This window comes from Nycticebus coucang, chromosome 5 (assembly GCF_027406575.1).
Source record: "Nycticebus coucang isolate mNycCou1 chromosome 5, mNycCou1.pri, whole genome shotgun sequence".
NCBI classification, from domain to species: Eukaryota; Metazoa; Chordata; class Mammalia; order Primates; family Lorisidae; genus Nycticebus; species Nycticebus coucang.
Window position 1 is genome coordinate 142,259,075 of NC_069784.1, and position 21,266 is coordinate 142,280,340.

At 38.8% G+C, this 21,266-nt stretch overlaps 1 protein-coding gene across 1 annotated transcript in view; it reads left to right on the forward strand.

Annotated features, from left to right (window-relative positions):
• Positions 1-788: 788 nt before the first annotated feature.
• Positions 789-21,266, forward strand: part of LOC128585870 (probable ATP-dependent RNA helicase DDX60) — a 147,641-nt gene continuing 127,163 nt past the window's right edge. Inside the window, 3 exon segments of the mRNA XM_053591251.1 lie at positions 789-875; positions 18,250-18,357; positions 18,540-18,603. Of these exon segments, the coding sequence (XP_053447226.1) occupies positions 18,354-18,357; positions 18,540-18,603 (68 nt within the window). The 5' untranslated portion in view covers positions 789-875; positions 18,250-18,353.

Sequence of the window (21,266 nt, forward strand, 5' to 3'; positions counted from 1 at the left end):
TTTTTAATTTATTGTTTTTAATGGTGTTTCTTGGCCTATGAACATTATGAAGATAGTTCACACAGAAGCAGTAATCAGTTTCTCATGATAGAAACTCAAAGTTCATGCATTTTGCATGTGTTTTTTTCTTCTTTTTGCATACAACTAGAAGCTGTAAGACCCCACCTCTCACTGTGTGTCTTTTCTATTTTATCCATTTCTAAGTTCCACCTCGTCTTGATTTTATGTTTTTTGATGTCCTGGATTTCTCTGCCTCAATTATCTCTATATTTATGTTCAAATCCCAAAGCCAATTATTATTGCCTCTGCTCTTTCTTAAGGTTCTTCTTTTCCTTTCTTTTTTAAAGTTTTATATTATCTTTGGCACATAATAATTATACACATTTTTGGGGTACAATGTGACTTTCCATACTTGTATACATTGTATAATGATCAAATCATATTAATTATTATAGCAAATCCATCTTCTTGAACATTTATCTTTTTTTTGTGATGAGTACATCAAAAAATCTCTCTTTTAGCTATTTTGACATCTACATTACTATAACTATGGTCACCCTACCAGGCAATAGAGCATCAAAACTTGATTTTTTTCTATCTACCTGCAACTTTGTACCCTTGACCAAGCTCTTACCATCCCACCCTGTTTTGAAGTTCTGACTGAAGGGAAGGGCTGTGAAACGTTTTCACCTCTCTGATTTGTGCTGAAGGGAAACCGAAACTTAACGTGCTTCTAAGAAGTGAAAGGAAACTGAAACTCAAGGCTACTGGAGCCCTAGGCATAAAAGGCTGGACTCGCCCTTTGGTTGCCAGCTTGGCTAGGGATCCGACAGAGCAGCTCAGCGTTCCTTGGACACAGCAGGTCCTGGGTCCGGGTGAGTCTAAAAAGAGGAGTGAGCCGTGGTGGGGCCTGTTATGTGTGTGTGTAGGGGTGTATAGATGTGTAGGGTTTGTGTAGGTGTGTGTGTGTGTAGATGTGGGGTGGCCGGGAGCAGAGCCGTCGTTCTGTGGGCTCTAGGCCTCGTCCAACATCTGGGTGTCGGGGCCCCAGGCGGTTCTGGAGCTCACAGGTGGAGGGAGGCAGAGGAAAGGGATCAGAGAGCTGAACGCAGAAGGTTCAGTGCTCCTGTGTTTAAGGGAGCCAGGCTGCTGCGGATATCAGGTGTGGAGAAGAGACTGGGGGACCTCCGATCTGGAGCAAGCAGCTTCCTCTCTCACCCACAGCTCTTGCTCCAGACTTGTAGAACCAGAACCCACATTTTAATATCTCCCATGCGATCCCTGTGCATCCTTATATTTCGGTGGTTAAGACAATAGAAACTTTATTTCTCACTCTTAAAGTGTTAAGATATTGTATCATGGTCAGGGGGCAGGCATTTGTTTTTTATAGCTGTGTAGCAAATTATCACAAATTCAGTGTCTTAAACAACATGAATTTGTTGTTTTACAATTTCCATGGATCAGAAAAGTCCAGGCACAGGTGACCCAGGCCCTCTGCTCAGCAGCTCAGCAGGCTGCCCTTTGCCCTGCAGCCGAGGTGCCATCCAGTTTTTTGGAAGGGTGAGGTTGCCTGTGTTCCTGATAGCTGTTGGCTGGGGGCCTCTCTCCTATCCAAGCCATGTGGTCCTCTCATGGTGTGGGACTATCACTTTAAATCAAGGGAGAGACTATCGCATTAAATTCGCAAGTCCTCCCCATTCAGGAGGAAAAGATGCAGGATACTGGAGACCATTTTGAAATCCAGCCCACCGCAGGCCAGCTCTTCACGCAGGTTCCAGAGCTTGATGTCTTTCGGCAAGTGGTTCCACCATCTGTCTGGTACTTACTGGGCACGAGTCCGGTTCCCTACACTCCCCTCCCTGGCCCCGTATTCTCCCTTTTATGTCTCTTCTCCTCCTCTCTTCTTCCCTCTCCTTTCCTCTCTTCTATTTCCCTTTCCCTTCCTCTCTTTCTTCATTTCTCTTTTCTTCTTTTTAAAGATTATTTGATTTAGAATATACTTCTGATCCAATCCATCTGTGATTGGGTGATACGCCCTTTAAGTTTCTTTCAGTGTCTTTCATCTCCTTGTAATATCTTTGTCAATAAGAGATGAGGTTTTTTGTTTTGTGTGTGACTTGTTGAGATTCTCCCATATTTGTGATGTCATTTAACATGTTTCTCTGTCTTCTAATCATCTTGTAAATTAGTTATTACTACTAGAATTTTGATCAGATTCAGGTTTGAATTTTTTTGGAGAATGGGGGGAGCTAGAGTATTTCTGTGATGGGCAGACTCAGGCCTCTATGTTTGCTGTGCTATGGCCTAAAAATACCAAGACTTGTTAATTCATTAGGAGTTGCAAAAATGGTGATATTCTAGTATCTGTTGGTCCTGTTTATTAACTGGATTCCTTCCAGAAGACGAATCCTCTCCTATCTATTTTGTTAACTCAGTGGTGCAGTACTTATAAGAAGGGCAGGATAACTCTTGATACTAGAAATCATTATTTTTTCATACATTTGCTCTTTTTTTTAATTAAATCATAGCTGTGTACATTAATGCAATTATGGGGTACAAAGTGCTGGTTTTGTATACAATTTGAAATATTTCCATCAAACTGGTTAACATAGCTTTCACCACATTTTCTTAATTATTGTTTTAAGACATTTATATTCTACACTTAGTAGATTTAACTTGTACCCTTGTAAAATGCACTGTAGGCGTGGTCCCACCAATCACCCTCCCTCTCCCTATCCTCCTCCCTCCCTTTCCTCTCCCCTTTCACCTTCTTCTTGGCTATAGTTGGGTTATAGCTTTCATATGAAAGTGTGGGTGTTTATAAATTGGTTTCATAGCAGGGCTGAGTACATTGGATACTTTTTCTTCCATTCTTTTTTTTTCTTGAATTCTTTTCTTTCTTTTTGTTTGTTTGTTTTTTTATTGTTAAATTATAGCTGTGTACATTAGTGCAATCGCCTGTACCCATTCTAAGATGCACCATAGATGTGGCCCCACCCATTACCCTCCCTCCTCCAAAACCTCCCCCCTCCCTTCCCCTTCCTTGGCCCTTTCCCCATAGTCTTGTGCTATAGTTGGGTTATAGTCTTCATGTGAAAGCTATAATTTAGCTTCATAGTAGGGCTGAGTACACTGGATACTTTTTCTTCCATTCTTGAGATACTTTGCTAAAAAGAATATGTTCCAGCTCTATCCATGTAAACATGAAAGAGGTAAAGTCTCCATCTTTTTAAAAGGCTGAATAATATTCCATGGTGTACATATACCACAATTTATTAATCCATTCATGGGTCAATGGGCACTTGAGCTTCTTCCATGACTTAGCAATTATGAATTGGGCTGCAATAAATATTCTGGTGCAAATATCTTTCTTATAATGCGATTTTTGGTCTTCTGGATATATACCTAGTAGAGGAATTGTAGGATCGAATGCCAGGTCTACTTTTAGATCCCTAAGTGATCTCCAAACATCTTTCCAAAAGGAACATATTAGTTTGCATTTCCACCAGCAGTGTAGAAGTGTTCCCTTTTCTCCACATCCATGCCAACATCTCTGGTTTTGGGATTTTGTGATGTGGGCTAATCTTACTGGAGTTAGATGATATCTCAAAGTGGTTTTGATTTGCATTTCTCTGATGATTATGGATGATGAGCATTTTTTCATGTGTCTGTAGGCCATGCACCTGTCTTTGTCAGAGAAGTTTCTCTTCAAGTCCCTTGCCCAGCCTGAGATGGGATCACTTGTTCTTTTCTTGCTAATAATGTTTGAGTTCTCTGTGGATTCTGGTAATTAATCTTTTGTCAGAGACATACCTGCAAATATCTTCTCCCATTCTGAGGGCTGTCTGCTTGCTTTACTTACTGTGTTCTTGGCTGTGCAGAAGCTTTTTAGTTTGATCAGACCCTAGTAAGTATTTTTGGTGTTGCTTCAATTGCGTGGGGGGTCCTCCTCATAGAATATTCTCCCAAGCCACTTTCTTCAAGTGTTTTCCCTGCACTTTCTTCTGGTATTTTTATACTTACATGTCTTAAGTTTAAATCTTTAATCCAGTGAGAGTCTATCTTAGTTAATGGGGAAAGGTGTGGGTCCAGTTTCAGTCTTCTACAGGTTGCCAGCCAGTTCACCCAGCACCATTTGTTAAATATGGAGTCTTTTCCCCATTGAATGTTTTTAATTGGCTTATCAAAGATCAAATAACGGTAAGTAGCTGGGTTCATCTCTTGGTTCTCTATTCTGTTCCATACATCTATGTTGCGGTGAGGGATGGCACAAGGGAACAGCAGCCTTGCCGCGAATGCAAGCTTGCTCCTGTAATAGTATGAAAACAAGAAGCTGACTACAGCTCAGATTGGCATGTAGTGATGAGCTTTATTCTTGACCACCTTATAAAGTCAAGCAGTCATGTACACACTATTAATCTATAATCTAAGAATTTTCCTTCTAAACAATTCTTAACTAATTTTAACTCTACTTGGGGATATCAAATCTAAAAATCAACAATGTCTATTCTATACATCAACAATAAACATTCCATTATGTTTTATCTATGGACATGCTTCAACTATCTGTTACACAAAGCTATCAGTCAGAAAGTTTTTTGGGGGAGATTACAATTAAGATTTCCATGTGCCCATTGAGATCTAAGAGACAAGCTTTATGATTCTGTTTATCTACAGTGCTTGAAGCCACATAGCTATTAAGACCAATGTGTTCTTACATAGTCAACCTCTGAGTCATCTCTCCAGCTGGCAGACTCTTAACCTGTGACCTTGCTGGGCTTAATGACCGCATCAGAGTCACTGCAAATGGAATTTTACCTCCTACTTCGCAGGCCCTAAAATTGCTGACCAAGGCAGCTAGGACTTCAGTTCTCTGTGTTAGCAGAAATCATGTCAACCTGTCTCTCACTGCTTCAATGGCACACATGCGGGAATTTATCCCACAGATCTACCTCTCTGTTTTTTGCCCGTACCATGCTGTTTTGATCACTATCGATTTATAGTATAGTCTGAGGTCTGGTAGTGTGATTTCTCCTGATTTGTTTTTATTTCTGAGTAATGTCTTGGTTATTCGAGTTTTTTCTGATTCCATGTAAAATGAAGTATTAGTTTTTCAAGATTTTTAAAGTATGACAGTGGTGCTTTAATAAGGATTGCATTAAAATCATACATTGCTTTGGGTAATATGGACATTTTAACAATGTTGATTCTTCCCAGCCATGAGCATGGTATGTTTTTCCATTAACATCTTTAGCTATTACTTTTCTTAGACCTTCATAGTTCTCTTTTTAGAGATCTTTCATATCCTTTGTCAAGTAAACTCTGAAATAGTTCATCTTTGGCACTACTGTGAAAGGAATAGAGTCCTTGACTGTTTTTTCAGCTTGCTATTGTTGGTATATGTAAAGGCTACAGATTTATGAGTGATTTTACAAGCTGAGATGCTGCTATAATTCCCAAACATGGCAAGAGGTTCTGAAATTCAGATAGCAGACAGTTTCAGAACACCTACACAATTCAACCCAAATAAAGCATCTCCCAGACACATTATAATTAACTTCATCAAAGTTAATATGAAGGAGAAAATTGTGCAAGCATAAGAAAACCATAATCTAAAAGGGAAAGAATATTAGGATGACTGCAGATCTCTGCTGAAATCTTTCAAGCTAGAAGAGGGTGGTCATTGACCTTTAACCTCCTAAAACAAAATAACTTTTAACCCAGGATCCTGTATACAGCTAAACTAAATTTCATTTATGATGGAGAAATTAAATACTTTAATGACATTCACATGTTGAAGAAATTTGCCATAACTAAACCAGCTCTCCAGGATATTCTCAGACCCATCCTCTATAATGACCAGCACAATCCTCTACTCCCAAAGTAAACTCACTCAGAAACTTTTGATAAAATTCCAACTTCCATAGTGGTAAGGGGATTAAAAAGTCCACTGGACTTTTGAAAAACTCAATACCCAAAATACTACCAGGCTTATCAATATTCTCAATTCATGTGAATGGCTTAAATTGTCCTCTAAAGAGGCACAGGTTGGCTGACTGGATACAAAAACTCAGGCCAGATATCTGATGCATACAAGAATCTCATCTTACCTTAAAAGATAAATATAGACTCAGGGCGAAGGGATGGTCATCTATAATTCAGGCAAATGGAAATCAGAAAAAAAGCAGGTGTTGCAATTTTATTCACAGATACAATAGGCTTTAAACCAACAAAAGTATGGAAAGATAAGGATGCTCACTTCATATTTGTTAAGAGGCGGCGCCTGTGGCTCAGTCGGTAAGGCGCCGGCCCCATATACCGAGGGTGGCGGGTTCAAACCCGGCCCCGGCTGAACTGCAACCAAAAAATAGCTGGGCGTTGTGGTGGGCGCCCCAGCTACCTGGGAGGCTGAGGCAAGAGAATCGCTTAAGCCCAGGAGTTGGAGGTTGCTGTGAGCTGTGTGATGCCACGGCACTCTACCGAGGGCCATAAAGTAAGACTCTGTCTCTAAAAAAAAAAAAAAAAAAAAAAAAAAAAGAGTAACACTCAACATGATGAGATTTCAATTATTAACATTTATGCACCCAACCAGAATGTGCCTCGACTTGTAAGAGAGACTCTGAAAGACCAGAGCAACTTGGTTTTCTCCAGCACTATAATAGGCAGAGATTTTAACACCCTTTTGGCAGTATTGGATAGATCCTCCAATAAGAAACTAAGCAAAGATATTTTAGACTTAAACTTAACCATTCAACAATTGAATTTAACAGACATCTACAGACCATTTCATCCTAACAAAACAGAATACACATTCTTCTCATAAGCCCATGAAACATCCTCCAAAATTGATCACATCTTAGGTCACAAGCCTTGGTGGCCTGGACTCCACGGGGGACAGGCTTCCAGACCTTGGGGTGAGAGTTGAGGGAAGTGCTGGGAGTTCAGAATTGTGGGTAGAGTCTATGTTCAGTTTTATGCCTGGTGGGCACACCAGTGGGTCCTATCTGGAGAAGGAGTTCTGGTTTTTAGAGGGTCTCTCTCATGGGATAAAATAGAAGGAGATATGAACTCTGCTTGCTTGTTTGTATGGAGTATACTGTGAGCTGCTCTCATGGGGAAGGGGACTCCCATCCACTTGGTAATGGATTTTGTACCTATTGTTTGTTTCCTTGGAGTCGCAGCTCACCTCAGCAGGGGTGATGTGGGCTCTTCAACCTTCTGTCTTGGCTCAGCTCCAAACCATCAGCTTACTTGCTAAACTTCTGTCCTTTAAATTTCCTTCTGGACAAGAGCCTCTGTGGAACGCTGGCTCCAGTAGGCCATCTTGCCTCCTCCCCTGTGGTCTCCCACAAATTTGCCCTCTTCAAATTCATTCCCAGAGCCCAGAAGCAGCAGCTACATCTGGAACTGGCTGAAAATGTTCATACATTATCTTTAGATGCTATATCTGGGCATCCTAGTGTGAAAGGTTAGGGATTTAGCATACATTTTCCTTTTTCTTTCTTTATTCCTTTCCTTCTTTTTTTTTCTTTTCTTTCTTTCTTTTTTTTTGGGGGGGGGACAGAGTTTCAAGCTGTCTCCCTTGTTAGAGGGCTGTGGTGTCACAGCTCACAGTGACCTCACACTCTTGGGCTTAAGTGATTCTCTTGCCTCAACCTCCCAAGTAGCTGGGACTACAGGCATCTGCCACAACGCCTAGCTATTTTTTTGTTGTTGTTGTTGTTGTTGTTGTTGTTGCAGATGTCTTTGTTGTTTTAGCTGGCCCAGGCCAGATTGGAACCCGCCAGCCTCAGTGTATGTGGCTGGTGTCCTACTCACTGAGCTACAGGCACCGCCCAATTATTATTATTATTCTTATATTGTCAAGGTATATCCTATTTTATAGTTTTTTGTGATACTAATTCTTATGATTTGTTTCTATGTTGAATCAAAAATGGAAAATCAGTAAAGAGCAGTAAAAATTATGATTATGTACACACCATCCACTGTAGAAGCAATCTAGGAATTGCTAGGCTAAGAAGTGTAGTCCTATGTTGTTAAGACTATGGTTTGAAATAGACTTTTCTAAATTCGCAGTCACGAGTTCTTTTATTTTTCTTCATAGCTCCTGTAATTCTTTTGGATCATACACAGTCTCACTGTTTTTTACTTGTCCTCATTCTATTTTATATTATTTATTTATTTATTTATTTTTGCAGTTTTGGCCAGGGCTAGGTTTGAACCCACCACCTCTGGCATGTGGGGCCAGCACCCTATTCCTTTGAGCCACAGGCGCCGCCCTATTTATTTATTTTTAAGACAGAGTCTCACTCCGTCACCCTGGGTGGAAGGCCATTCCGTTATAATTCACAGCAACCTCAAACTCTTGGGCTTGAGCAATCTTCTCGCTTCAGCCTCCCAAGTAGCTGGGACTGCAGGCCTGCATCATTATTTTTAGTAGAGACAAGGTCTCACTCTTGCTCAGGTTGGTCTTAGATTCCAGAGCTCAATAAATCCACCTGCCTTGGCCTCGCAGACTGTTAGGATTATAGATGTGAGCCACTGTGGACAGCCTGATTGTTCTCATTCCTGATTGTGCCTCCCCCATAATTTTCTGTACTATCTCTTTAAAAAATTATCATTGGTGATTGGTGAAATTTCTCACTTCTTAAAAGTCTATTTATGTCTTTTTTCCTTCTTAGTGAATTGAATGACAATTTTGATGCAGACTTCTAGCTCCTGTAACTCTTTTGGATCATACAAAGTCTCAGTGTTCAAAGTATATTTCCCTTACATATTTCAAAATGTAGTTTGTTTATATCAAAAGACGCTGTAAGGTTGCTTATATTTTAAGTAATTTGTGTCCATCAATTCATATATGTAAGGCCAGGTGCAGTGGCTCACGCCTATAATCCCAGCACTCTGGGAGGCCAAGGCAGGTGGACTGCCTGAGCTCACAGGTTCAAGACCAGCCTGAGTTAGAGTGAGACCCTGCCTCTAAATTAGCTGGGCATTATGACAGGCACCTGTAGTGTCAGCTATTTAGGAGGCTGAAGAAAGAGCATAGTTTGAGCCCAAGAGTTTGAGGTTACTGTGAGTTATGATGTCACAGCACTCTACCAAGGGCAACAAAGTGAGACTCTGTCTCCAAAAAAAAAAAAAAATTCGTATATGTAGGTAGCTTGAAAACACAACAAGGGGAGGGTAATATTACTGCCTCAGTTTTATAAATGAGCCACAGAGAAGGTAATAAACTAAGCTTATAGAACTATAGTATGTTTTAGAGCTAGGCTTAAAACCCAGGCAGTCTGTCAGCAGTACTCATGTCTTTAACCACTTCACATGCAGCCTCTCTGACTTTCATTTCTTCAAGCTCATTTACGTTTTTCTCTTTACTTTTGGAGCTCTACAGTTTTAACAAGCTGTACATGTGTGTTTTTCTCTTTTGTCATTATTTCTTCTCAGTACTTGGAGAAGCTTTTCAATATAAATATCCATATTGTTCTTTAGTTCTGGCCTAATATTATTAGATTACTTTAAATATGTACATCTTTGATTTTTTTCATCCCTATGCACTTCAAAATATTTGTTCTTTCCTATTGGAATTACTAGAAGGTAGATTTGGAACTTTTTGATCTATCATATATTTCTTATTTTTTTCTATTTTTGACATCTCTAAAATTTTCCTGGACTTTAACCCCCACATCACTAGCTTGAAATGATAGCATGTTCATTTTGTTGCTCTGCACATAAATTTTTTCTGGATTCATGTTTTTAATTTTCATGAACACTTGTGCCCCTTTGCCTGTTATTTTTTTGTTATGTAATGTCTCTTTGATTTTTTGACATTACAAATTAGAATACTTTGAAAGTCTGTTATGTTATTCTGTCTTTGAATCATATTTACTCATCTGGCTTCCTCTTACTTTTACTTTTTTTTTTGCCTCAAATGTCTAGTGATAGTGCTAATGTGTGTCTGTCTATATGGGTGCTGTCTGGAAAGTATCCAGCCATCTATGTCTCTATTTTTCATATTATATGTCTGGATACTTTCCAGATAGCCCTTTTGTGTACCCATATTTACAGATATCAATAATTCAATAATCAGTCAATTCAGGTGGCTGGTTTTATTTTCTCTAGTATGCCCCTCCCTGATGAGAGAGGAACAAGGATAATGAATGTGAATTCTGTTTATCTTAAGGAATTTATGTGTTTGGGGGAGAGTTTAATAGTATGTGAGAGGACCATAAGCATGCAGGCTATGAAATTTCTTGATTGTAAACTTATGGAGGGTTTATTCTTCTACCATGGTGATTGTTGAAAAGTCATGTAGTGTCTAACAGGCACCCACATCTCGGTAGTAGTTGTGGTTATTATTTAATTTTAAAAACTATATTATTCCTTTTGATTTCTGTGTATTATTTCTTAAAACAATTTCTAATTTGTTAGACCATAAATAGTTATTAATTTGTTTGGAGTAACTACTTAGTAAATGAACCTATTAGGTATTTGTTTTGTTCTAAGAGTAACATAATAAAAATTCATGAGACATTAAGGGCCTCATGAACACCTGGGAACCTGTGAATTAACTTAGTTCATCTTGCAGAATCTGACACTGTCCTTTCGATGTTCTCTTTCCTTCTGTAGGACACTTGGGATTGATTTTCTCTTGCCTACTTGGTTCTTATTGACTCATTTCCCCCCATTTATTTATAAATAAACCAGTTTGGTAATATTTGGAGAACTGAAGGAGGACAGTATGGCTAATGTACAGTTAGTGAGGCTGAAGATTGCATGAAATGGGTGACAGAGCATTTTCATGAAAATATTTAAACTTTTTACCTGGAGACAAGATACTTTATAATCTAGTTCATACCTATTTTTCCAACCTCATCTCTGATCAGCCACTCTGTGGTATGCCATGTAGAAAGACCTGCAGAATCTTGAAGTTGTCATGTAGATGTGGTTTCATATCTCTGTACATTAAACTAATGCTGATTTTTCTGCCTGGAAAGTGATCCTCCATATCTCTTATCTTCCCCCAATGTGCTTCCATGCTTCTTCATCATCTTTCTTTCTTCTTTTTTGTTGAGACACAGTCTCACTTTGTCACCTTGAATAGAGTGCTATGGTGTTGCTATTGCTCACAGCAACCTCAGACTCCTGGGCTCAAGAGATCCTTCTGCCTCAGCCTCCCAAGTAGCTGGGACTACAGGCACCTACCACAATGCCTGGCTAATTTTTCTATTTTTAGCAGAGACAGGCTCTTGCCCTTGTTCAGGCTGGTCTTGATGAGGTTTTCTACAAAACTAAGAATTATTTTTTCCAAGTCTTAAAAGTATGATGTTGGCATTTTGATAGGGATAGCATTGAATCTGCAGATTGCTTCGGGAAGTATAGACATTTTAACAATGTTGATTCTTCCCGGGCATGGGCATGGTATGTTCTTCCAATTGTTAATATCTTCTGCTATTTCTTTTCTTAGGGTTTTGGAATTTTATTTATAGAGGTCCTTCACCTCTTTTGTTAGGTATATTCATAGGTATTTTATTTTCTTTGAAGCTACTGTGAAGGGGATTGTGTCCTTAATTAGTTTCTCTTCTTGGCTGTTACTGGCATATACAAAGGCTACTGACTTGTGGACATTTATTTTATTTCCTAAGACATTACTGTATTTTTTGATCACTTCCAAGAGTCTTGAAGTTGAGTCTTTGGGGTTCTCTGCTATAAGATCACATTGTCAGCAAAGAGGGAGAGTTTGATCTCCTCTACTCCCATTTGGATGCCCTTTATTTCCTTCTCTTGCCTGATTGTATTGGCTATAACTTCCAGGATTATGTTGAATAGTAGTGGTGATAGAGGACAACCTTGTCTGGTTCCAGTTCTAAGTGGGAAAGCTTTCAGTTTCACTCCATTCAGTAAAATATTAGCTGTGAGTTTGTTATAGGTAGCTTCAATTAGTTTAAGAAATGTGCCACCTATGCCTATACTCATCAGTGTTCTAGTTAGAAAAGGGTGCTGAATTTTATTGAATGCTTTTTCTGCATGTATTGAGAGGATCATATGGTCTTTGTTTTTGCTTCTGTTGATAAGGTGAATTTTGTTTATGGACTTGCGTATGTTCAACCAGCCTTGCATCTCTGGGATGAAAACTATTTGATCATGATGTATGACTTTTGATGATCAGCTATAATCTATTAGCAAGGATTTTGTTAAGAATTTTTGCATTTATATTCATTAGTGAAATTGGCCTGAAGTTCTCCTTTTTAGTTGGGTCTTTTCCTGGTTTTGGTGTCAGGGTAATATTTGCTTCATAGAATGTGTTGGGGGAAATTCTTTCCTCCTCAATTTTTTGGAATAATTTCTGAAGTATGGGAATAAGCTCTTCTATCAAGGTTTGATAGAATTCTGCTCTGAAGCCATCTGGACCAGGGCATTTTTTTTGTTGCAAGATTTTGTATTGTTTCTTTGATCTCAGTGCTTAAAATTGGTCTGTTCAGGAGATCTATTTCTTCCTGGCTAAGTCTAGGGAGAGGGTGTGATTCCAAATATTGACCCATTTCCTTCACATTGTCAAATTTCTGGGTATAGGGTGGCACCCATAGCTCAGTGGATAGGGTGCCCACCACATACACCATGGCTGGTGGGTTTGAACTTAGTCTGGGCTAGCTCAAGCAACACTGACAACTGCAACAACAGCAACAATAAAAATAGCTGGGCATTGTGGTGAGCACCTGTAGTCCCAGCTTCTTGGGAGGCTGAGGCAAGAGAATTGCTTAAGCCCAAGAGTTTGAGGTTGCTGTGAGCTGTGATGCTTCAGCACTCTAGACCCAGGGCAGCAGCTTTAGACTCTGTCTCAAAAAACAAGACAAAACAAAACAAAACATTCTGGACATAGAGTTTCTTGTAGTATTCAGAGATAATCATTTGTATCTCTGTGCTGTCTGTCATTATTTCCCTGTATCATTTCTGATTGAGGTTACTAGATATTTTACTTTTCTGTTTCTAGTTAGTCTGGCCAAAGGTTTATCTATTTTATTTACTTTTCCAAAATAAAAAACCTTTTATTTCATTAATTTTCTGAATGATTTTTTTTGTTTTCAATTTCATTAATCTCTGATTTAATTTTGGCTATTTCCTTTCTTCTGTTGGATTTAGGGTTAGAGTATTCTTTTTTTAATTCCATAAGATGATTTGTGAGTGTGCTTATGCACTCACTTTCTGTTTTTCAAAGGTAGGCATCTAGTGCAAGAAATTTTCCTCTCAGGACTGCTTTTGCTGCATCCCAGAGGTTTTCACAACTTGTATCTTCATTGTTGTTATGTTTCAGGAAATTAACAAATTCCTTTTTCATCTCTTCCTGAATCCAACTATTATTCAGCATGAGGTAGTTTCCAAGACTTTGTGGGGAGATGAACATTTTTGTTGGAGTTGAGCTTCACCTTTGTAGCCTTGTGGTCTGAGAAGGGACATGGTGTAATTTCTATTCCTCTAATTTTTCTGAGGTTTGATTTGTGTCCTAGGATGTGATCTACTTTGGAGTATGTGCCATGAGCAGATAAAAAAAGTATATTCCTTTGATTTGGGATGGTGTGTTCTGTATATGTCTATTAATCCCATTTGTTCTAGGGTCACGTTTAAGTCCTTTGTATCCTTAGTTTCTGTTTAGACAATCTGTCCAGTTCTGTCAGAGGAGTGTTGAAATCCCTGACTATTACAGTGTTATGGGATATCATATTTATCAGCCCCCTCAATCTCTGTTTCATAAATCTGGGAGCATTTAAGTTAGGTGCATAAATGTTTAAAATTGAGATGTCTTCTAGTTGTATTGTTGCTTTGACAAGTATGAAATGTCCATCTTTGTCTTTCTTACCTAAAGTTGCTTTGAATCCGCTTGTATCTGAGAATAAGCTTGCAACCCTTCCTTTCTTCTGATTTCCATTTGCTTGAACACTGTTTTCCATCCCTTAACCCTGAATCTTGATTTGTCCTCCAGGGCTAGGTATATCTCCTGGAGATAGCATATGGCTGGTTTATGTTTTTTTAATCCAGTCAGCCAGCCTGTGCCTCTTTAGTGGGGAATTCAATCCTTTGACATTTATTGAGGGTATCAATAAGTGTGGTGGAATTCTATTCACCTTATTATGAGATAGTTTGTTGTGTAGTTTTATCCTTTGTGCCATTGTGGAAACTAAGCTCTGGCTTTTTTTTTTTTTTTTTTTTTTGAGACAGAGTCTCACTATGTCACCCTCAGTAGAGTGCTATGGTGCCACAGCTCACAGCAACCTCAAACTCTTGGGCTTAAACGATTCTCTTGCCTCAGCTTCCCAAGCAGCTGTGACTACAGGTGCCAACCACAACAACTGGCTATTTATTTTTTCTTTTGCTGTAGTTGTCATTGTTGTTTAGCAGGCCTGGCCCGGGTTTGAATCTGCCAGCCTCAGTGTATGTGGCTGGTGCCATAACCACCGTGCTATGGGCACGGACCAAAGCTCTGGCCTTTGACGAATAAGGTGATTACTTTGGTGGTGCTTCATTGTGGTGTTCAGTAATGAGAATAGGTCTAAGTATTTCTTGTGGAGCTGGTCTTGTAGCAAACTTCCTTAGTGCTTGTATATCTTCAAAAGGTTTGATTTATCCATCAATTTTGAAGCTAAGTTTAGCAAGATACAGGATTCTGAGCTGAAAATTATTTTGTTTAAGGATGTTGAAGGGGATGACCATGCTCTTCTGGCTTGGAAAGTTTAAATTGAAAAGTCTCATGTCATCCTAATGGCTCTGCCCTTGTAGGTCAATTGGCACTTACTCCTAGCTCCTTGCAGTATTTTCTCCTTCATCTTGACTTTGGACAGGTTCATTACAATGTGTCTTGGAGAGGCTCTGTTACAGTTGAGGTGATCTGTGGTTCAATATCCATCTGTAAGGAGTGTGTCAGGATCTTTAGTAAAACTTGGGACGTTTTCATTTATGATATTCTCTAGTTTGGGTTCCATACCTTTGGGACAATCTTCTCCTTCAGGGATTCCTATTATCTGTATGTTTGAATGCTTCATGAAGTCTCATAGTTCTCTAAGCACCTGCTCTTCTTTCTCCCTCTTCTTTTCTGACTCTGTAACTTCTTGTGTTAACTCTAAGAATTTATTCTCTAACTCTGATGTTGTCTCTTCTCTATGGTCTAATCTATTTTTGATACTTTCTTTCTTTTTTTTTTTCAGTTTTGGTCAGGGTTGGGCTTGAACCCACCACCCATAGCATATGGGGCTGGCAAACTACTCCTTGAGCCACAGGTGCCTATTTTTGATACTTTCTACTGATGCTTTACATTCCTGATTGTCTCCTTAATTTCCTTAAGCTCATCCATGTTTTTTCTTTTCTTTTTTTCTTCTATATTCTTCATAACTCTGATCCGACTTTTGGTTCTGTCTTTCTATTTTCTCATCCATTTCATTTTTTGTCTTAATCATCCATATTTAAATTCCATTTCTGTCAGATCCATTAATTCATTATAGGAGGAGTCTTCTGTAAAAGCTGCCCTGTGGTCCCTTGGAGGAGTTGCTCTATTTTGGTTTTTATGGTGCCTGAATTTTTCTGTTGGTTCCTCTTCATGTGTGTTTTCTTCTTTTTCACCTCTTTGTGCACTTTTTTCCTTCTCAGTTCCTCCTTTGCTTCAAATTACCTTGTCTCATAGTTTATGTTATGAAGAGACCTCTTGGTGTGAAGCCAAAATGTGGAAAAGAGTAAGGAGCAGGCAGGGAGAAACAGGGGGAAAAGAAAGAAAGGGTAAAAAGGAATGAAAGAATAAAAGAGAAAAAAGAAAAAAAAGGGAAGAAGAAATAACAGAAGAAAGAAAAGAAAAAAAACCCCTGGAGAATAAGAGAGAAGGGGGTCAGGAAGAGAGGCTTAGAGTGATGGAGGACATAGTATCGATCAGGAGGGTGTTAAGGCCATGCTTGTAACTCAATGGTTTTGAGGGGGCTGGACTTAGAGAGTTTCTTGAAATCAGGTGGTCCTTACCCACCTGACCTGAGCCAGACTCTTCTTCTAGCAAGACTAAGAAGGGAAAGAAAAGAACAAAAACAATCAACACTAAGGAAAAATTAAGTAAGAATGAAAATGGGATAGAAAAACTCTGCAGCAAGGTCTTGCCAATCTTCCTAGGGCCAGAGGTAGAAAGGTCTCTTAACCCCCTGGAACCAGCTCACTGCTATGGCCTACCTGCCAGACTACAGATGTGTCCCCCCCAGCTTTCAGCAAAAGAAAAAAAATAATATTAATATAAGAATAGATAAAGGAAATTAAAAATACCATTGTATCTAATAGAGGAGAGAGGGAAGTGGAGTAAATAAAGAAAGGAGAGAAACAAGAAAAAGGGAGGGGACAGCTTAGCTGTTGCAGAGCCAATTATTGTGGGAGAGATGAGAAAGATAGAAGAGTTTCTGTCCAAAGAGAGAATGTACTGGAGTAAAATATGGAGAGAGAATAAATGAGGCGAAAATACTATAATCAAAAAAGATAGAAGCCCTTAATCTTGATGAAAGTAAAAATAGAAGTTAAGAAAAGAACCAACCATGCAAATAATCAAGAAACAAAACACATCAATACAAAATATTGTAAAGTTGTAAATAACCCTAAATAAGCACCCTCAGTAACAAATAAATGAAAAAACAAACAAACAAACAAAAGAAAAATACATGAAGAAAAAATAAACAAAATAGAAAACTAATTATATATACCTATATACATAAAAGCAGGCATAGACCAGTTCCTCAACTTAAATGTCCACAGTGGACACTTGCCTGATTATTTCCTCAGCAATCAGGTTCCTCCGGGTTGGGTCTCAGTTCTCTCCTTAATCCTTCAGAGGCTGGTTTCACCGTGCCCCCAGACAACTGTTCTGTTGGGGTGCTAGAGGCCTTTAGCCTATCATGACTAGGGGACCAATCCTAGCAGACGGAACTAAAATGGCTATATTCCTATAGCCATTCTCACAACCTTGCCATAATGGCCAACCCCTTGCTACCGGGGCCTTCCAAGACTGGCTGTCTCTACCACTGCCAAACTGGTGCCAAATCCACTCCAGCCAGCCCTCAAATCTGGCTGCTATATACTGCAGACAATCCACTCCATGCGCGTCCCCTGAGAACTGAAAGCTGGAAAAGGCTTCCTCCAGTCCTGACCTCCATGGCTCTGGGCAGTGGCAGCTATCAGGGGCTCCTACTGACACGCAGCCCAGCAAGACTTGCCTAGTATCTGATCTCCACCCCACTGCTCCAGTTCACTTACAACAACCCGCACTCCGTGGCCTTGCAGCGCACCCAATCCACAGTTTCAGGTAAAATCCAACATAAATATTAAAAGCAAGTCAAATTCAGGTTGTCCACAAGTGTGCTCACACTCTTTCCCTGACATGTAGCCCTGTTCCAAGGTTCTTGGCCCAGGGAATGTCCTGATCATCCAACCTGATACATGAGCTGAGATATGAGTCTTCCTTAACTCCTCCCCACTCCTCTCTTCTCCATCCACATCAAATCTATTATGAAATTATGTTAAATTCAGCTCCTAAATGCCCTTCCAATAAGTCACACTTCTCTAGTTCTAGTACCTCAAACTACCATCAAACTACTGTATGTTACATCAAACTATTATCTTTGCTCCCCTGCACAATCATTTTCTCTCTGCTTTACTAACAAGAAGTTTGTTCCCAACCTATCTATTCCCTGTACTGTAGTTAAACAAATCTTTTCGAAATGCAAAGCCAGTCATAATTCCACCTCATTCCAATCCATCAAAGGCTAGTGTTGGATTCGAGGAAGAAAAGAAAATTCAATGACTTGCCTACTGGCTCTGCATGTTCCCCCTTGCCTGGCCAGTGCTTCCCTTCAATGTCTTCACTGCAGCCCAACTGGCTTCTTCCTGGCACCTCGTTCCATCCACATTCATGTTACAAAGTGTTCACATGTGATATTCTGATATTTCTTCTGCTCAAAATGCTGCTTTTTTCCTTACTTAATTTTGGAACTAAACTTCAGCAATACTTCTTTAGAAAAACTTCCTTTGGCTTCTTAACTTTGTCACATTTGCAATTTCCCATTATTCATATGATTGTCTCATTAATATTTGTCTTTCGGGTAGATTTTAAGCTCCATGAGAACTGACAGCATGCTGACTTGCTCATTCTTATATTCTCAGTGTCTAATATTTGCTTTATTCTTCATTGTCATTCGATACATATTTGTTGACAGAATAAAGACCTTTTCTTCTTTTTCACAGGTCTGTTATTTTCATTACAACTGCCACTTAGAGATACCAAAGTAGAAGATATTTTTATCTTTGACGCATTCCAGTTCAAGTTGGAGGCACAGGTAGCAGCAAGAATGGGTAATTTTCAATTTAAAATATTTATAAATTATAAAATAATGGTGCTATAATTTATGCCTATTTAATAGAATTAAAAATTGCATTACTGTTTCTTCTTTCGTAAATGATAATCAAATGATAGCTCCTCTAAAAAGGGTTAACTTAAAAATAGTTCAATATCGGTTTCCTTTTTTTACATTTAGAAAAATGTACAACATTTTTAGAGAAAATGTCCCAGTTAATTTTGGATGAAATGCCAAAAGCTGAGTGAGTATTACTGTAGTAATAAAGAAATGTGAAATCATATATTATATTCCCTGCATTTCTATTTGTCTTTAAACTGATATACATACATACAGTTGACTCTTGTACAACATGGGGGCTAGGGGCACTGACCCTCATGCAGTCAAAAACCCACATGTAATTTCTGACTTGTCCAGAACTTAACTACAATAGCCTACTATTGAGAGAAGCCTTACCAAGAACATAAATAGCCAGTTAGCCCATATTTTATACTTTATATGTGTAATATATTGTATTCTTATAATGAAGTAAGCTAGAGAAAAGAAGATATTATTAAGAAAATCATAAGAAAGCAAAAATATACAGCATGTCCATACAGTTCATGTGCAATTTACTATGTTAAACTATTTTAATAAATATTCAGTATTTATAACTTGGAAGTGGGTCATCATAAAGGTCTTCATCCTTGTTTCCATGTTGAGTGCACTGAAGAGAGGGAGGAGCAGGAGGAGGCGTTGGCCTTGTTGTCCCAGGAGTGGCAGAGAGAAACAGGTGAAAGGGGGGACAGGAGAGGCAGCACAGTTAGTACACCTTTATAAAAATGTGTTGTAATTTCTGTCAGGTGTTTGATTTTTCGTTTCTCTAAAAATGTTTCTGTGAGGTACAAATCCTTCTTCTAGTGCTTGTTTTAGTTTCAGTATCCATATCATCGAAGGGTCCATGTCATAAAAGAAGTTAAAAGCAGCTTTGAATAATTGGACTCCTGCAGGAGTGTCTAATATCATTTGTTTCCTGGCACTGCTTCTTCATCTTTTCTTCATTTCTGGCACTGGTTCAGGAGCTCTCATCTCCATCAGGTTGTCTTCTGTAATTCTCTAGTGTGGGGTCTATTAGCTCTTGAATCTCTCCAGACCTTGAAGCCCTTTATCCCTTTTTTGCCATCTCTGCAATCTCTTTAATGGTTTCCTTGACTGATTTCTGTGAAGTCATGCACTGTATCTGGACATAGTTTTCTCCTTACTGTTTTGGGCTTGTTTGCATCTTGACAGCTTTCATTGCTTTTTATATAATGATAATGGTATCCTCAAAGCTGTCATCCTTCCAGACTTTAATGATGTTCTCTCTATTGGCTTCCGCGTTTGAAACCAGCTTGGGCCAGCTAAACAGCAATAACAATAGCAACAACAACAAAAACAGCCAGGTGTTGTGGCAGGCGCCTATAGTCCCAGCTACCTGGGAGGCTGAGACAAGAGAATTGCTTAAGCCCAGGAGTTTGAGGTTGCTGTGAGCTGTGATGCCACAGCACTCTACCGAGGGTGACATAGTAAGACTGTCTCAAAAAAAAAAAATAGTGCAAGTTTTTTGCACCAGCTGGACTAATAGATTCACAAATCTGCAGCAATAGATTCACAAATATCTTTTTCTTTTTTACAGTGGTCTTTACACTGGATTCATTTATCTTGAAACAGGGGGCAACCCTAGCAGTAGACCTCAGTCATGACATTTCTCTGCTTCTTGGGAACACACACTTTCAGTGTCACTAGTGGCACTTTGTATGAGTCCCATAGTTTTATTCAAGACTTATGAGATTGCAATAAATGAGATGAAAAACATGTAAGAACAGTGAGAGATCACATATTACTGTGATGTGAAATTTAGTAGAGAAAGAAACTACTGTCAGGAGATGATTGATGTCACGTAGCATTGTAAGCAGATATTCACAACACTTGAGCTCAGTGAAGTAGCAACAGGAGGTGGCTATGAAATTATTACAGTAGTACAGCATGTACTACAGCTAATTTCATGATTTAATATTGCACTTTAATTTTTTTTACATTTCTCTCAACTACTTACAGGTATTTTATACATTCATGATACTTTTTTCTTAATTTTTTTGAAATTTGTAGGCTTTGCAATTTGCAAATTTTTTCGAGTTGTCACTAATCTCCAAAAAGTTTTCCAATATATTTATTTAAAAAAATCTCTGGCTGGGTGCAGTGGCTCACTCCTGTAATCCCAGTGCTGTAGGAGGCTGACACAAATGGATTCCTTGAGCTCAGGAGTTAGAGACCAATTTCAGCAAGAGGGAGATGCTGGCTTTACTAAAAATAGAAAAACTAGTAGCCTGTAGTCTCAGCTACTATGGAGGCTGAGACAAGAGGATCACTTGAACCCAGGGGTTTGAGATTGCTGTGAGCTATGATAACACCACAGCACTCAACTCCAGGGTGACAGAGTGAGACTCTGTCTCAAAAGAAAAAAAAAATTCCCGTATGGATGGAATGGTGCAATTCAAGCCCATGTTGTTATAGGGTCAACTGTGTATAATATATATGTATCAGTATGTATATGTGTTGGTGTGTGTATTTATATTAGTGTGTATATATATATATAATAGATACATATATTGGTCTATAAAGTATAATACATTACATATAATAGTATATATAATTATATGTAGTTTTTATATACATCAATACAATACTTTTAGAGCTGTTTAATGGTAATTAAAACAGTTTTCTCTTGCTTCATTTGTCCACAGCCATTAATGAATCCATTGTTTTAAAAGGGGATGAAATTGATGAAGCAGGAAAAAAATAAAATTTAGGTCTATGTTCAAAGTACAGGTATTAGATTCCTGATTCAATCTAGGCTCTGCCATATGGCATTGGATAATTTGCTCTCTC